Below are 2,262 nucleotides of genomic sequence, written 5' to 3'. Positions count from 1 at the left end.
CAACCAGGAATGGCAGGCGGTGGGGCAAGTTGCTGTTCAGGCAGTACGCTTGCTAGAGGCGAGTGAATAGTACTGCAAGGCTGGTTGGGAAGGGTGGGAATTTACTGCTTGACGTGCGAGTAAAGTCGCAAAGTATGTTGGTCAGACGGGGAGTTGCGGAGGTGCGACTGTCCGATTTGAATTTTGCTGCGCATTCCGCTTGTTCAGAGAGTGTGTAGTTCGGCAGGCTGGCTGGGTGACGTTGAACTGAGCAGAATCGCGGCCGGTGGGGCAGTTTGATGCATTGAATGGTGGGGCTGATGCTGGGGCCCCTCAATGCGGCAGCGTTGCACGGGAACTGGAAAGCTCCTGCAGTCTTCTACAGGCATTGGAATATGCGTAGTCGTGTGGAGCATGGAGAGGGAGGGGTTGTGCTTCGTTGAGGACCCGAAGCCCGTCTTGCAGTACGGGGTAGAGAACCGGGAATGGCAGGCGGTATGGAGGGTTGCTCGTCAGGCTGTACGTTTGGTAGACGCGAGTGAAATGAACTGTATGACAGGTTGAGAAGGCTGAACATTGGCTCCTTGGCGTGGGAGTAGAGTCTCGAATGGGTTGGTCAGGCGGCGAGTTGTGGGGGTGGGATCGTCCTATGTGAATTTTGCTGCGCGTTCCGCCTGTTCAGGAAGTGTGTAGTTGGGAAGCTCGGTTGGGTGAGATTGAATGGGGCGGAAGCGTAGCAGGTGGGGCAGTTTCATGCATTGAGGGCTGCGGCTGACGTTGGAGACCACGAATGTGACTGGTTTGGAAGACGGATGAAATATTCCTGTGCTCTTCAACAGGCATTGGAATATGCTTACTCGTGTGGAGCATCTGGATGGCAATGTTTCGCCGCGTTGAGGATCTGATTGTCGCCTTCCGTTTGGGGCTAGAGAACCGGGAATGGCAGGCGGTGGGGAGAGTTTCTGTTCACGCTTTACGCGTGATATACTCGAATGAGATGAATTGCAAGGAACGTTGGGGAGGCTGAACGTTGACGCGTTTGCGTGCGAGTAGAGTTTCGAAGTGAGGTGGTCAGGCGGCGAGTTGCGGAGGTGCGACTCCCCGATTTGAATTTTGCTGCGCATGCTGCTTGTTCAGAGAGTGTGTAGTTTGGCAGGCTGGCTGGGTGACGTTGAAGCGAGCTGGAGCGTGGGTGGCGGGGCAGTTTCATTTATGGGGAGGTGGGGCTGATGTTGGGTGTATACAATGCGGCAGGGTTGCACGGGAAGTGGAAAGCTCGTGCATTCTTTAACAGGCATTGGAATATGCTTAGTCGTGTGGAGCAGGGAGAGGGAGAGGTTTTGTTCTGTTGACAAGCCAAAGCCCGTTTTCCAGTAGGGATTAGAGAACTGGGGCCGGCTAGCGGTGGGGAGAGTTGCTGTNACAAGCCAAAGCCCGTTTTCCAGTAGGGATTAGAGAACTGGGGCCGGCTAGCGGTGGGGAGAGTTGCTGTTCAGGCTGTACGTTTGATAGTGCCGAATGAAATCAACGTCTGGGCTGGTTGAGACGGTTGGGCATTTACTGCTTGGCGTGGGAGTAGAATCTCGAAGCGAGTTTGTCAGGCTGCGAGTTGCGGAGGTGCGACTCTCCGATTTGAATTCTGCTGCGCATTCCGCGTGTTCAGGCAGTGCGTAGTTCGGAATCTTGGTTGGGTGACATTGAATTCAGCGGATTGGTGGTAGGTGCGGCAGGCTCATGAATTGAGGGGTGAAGCTGATGTTAGGTCCCCTCAATGCGGCAGGGTTGCACGGGAACTGGAAAGGCCCTGCACTCTTCAACAGACAGGCATTGGAATATGCTTAGTCGTGCGGATCATGGAGAGGGAGGGGTTTTGTTTCGTTGAGGAACCGAAGCCCGTTTTGCAGTATGGGCTAGAGAACCGGAAACCGCAGGCAGTGGGGCGAGTTGCTGTTCAGGCAGTACGCTTGCTAGAGGCGAGTGAAATGAAGTGCAAGGCTGGTTGAGAAGGGTGGGAATTTACTGCTGGACGTGCGGGTAGAGTCTCGAAGTGAGTTGGCCAGGCAGCGAGTTGAGGAGGTGCGACAGTCGGATTTGAATTCTGCTGAGCATTCCGCTTGTTCAGGAAGTGTGTATTTCGGAAGCTTGGTAGCGTGACATTTAACCGAACGGAAGCGTGGCAGGCGAAGCCGTTTCATTTATTGAGAGGTGCGGGGTATGTTGGGTCTATTGAATGCGGCAGGTTTGCACGGCAACTGGAAAGCTCGTGCAGTCTTCGACAGGCAT

General features: G+C 54.5%; 1 protein-coding gene across 1 annotated transcript; it reads left to right on the top strand.

Annotated features, from left to right (window-relative positions):
• Positions 1-393: 393 nt before the first annotated feature.
• EMH_0043820 (uncharacterized protein) lies at positions 394-1,209 on the top strand (the record flags this gene model as incomplete). Its single annotated transcript, XM_013495893.1, has 4 exons — positions 394-474; positions 662-719; positions 819-928; positions 1,117-1,209. The coding sequence occupies 4 exons, from the start codon at positions 394-396 to the stop codon at positions 1,207-1,209; spliced, it is 342 nt and encodes a 113-aa protein (XP_013351347.1).
• Positions 1,210-2,262: the final 1,053 nt, after the last annotated feature.

This window comes from Eimeria mitis, genomic scaffold (assembly GCF_000499745.2).
Source record: "Eimeria mitis Houghton genomic scaffold, Emh_scaff1804, whole genome shotgun sequence".
Lineage (NCBI taxonomy): Eukaryota > Apicomplexa > Conoidasida > Eucoccidiorida > Eimeriidae > Eimeria > Eimeria mitis.
Note: the sequence above shows the minus strand (reverse complement) of the source record. Positions and strands in the feature narration are given on the sequence as shown.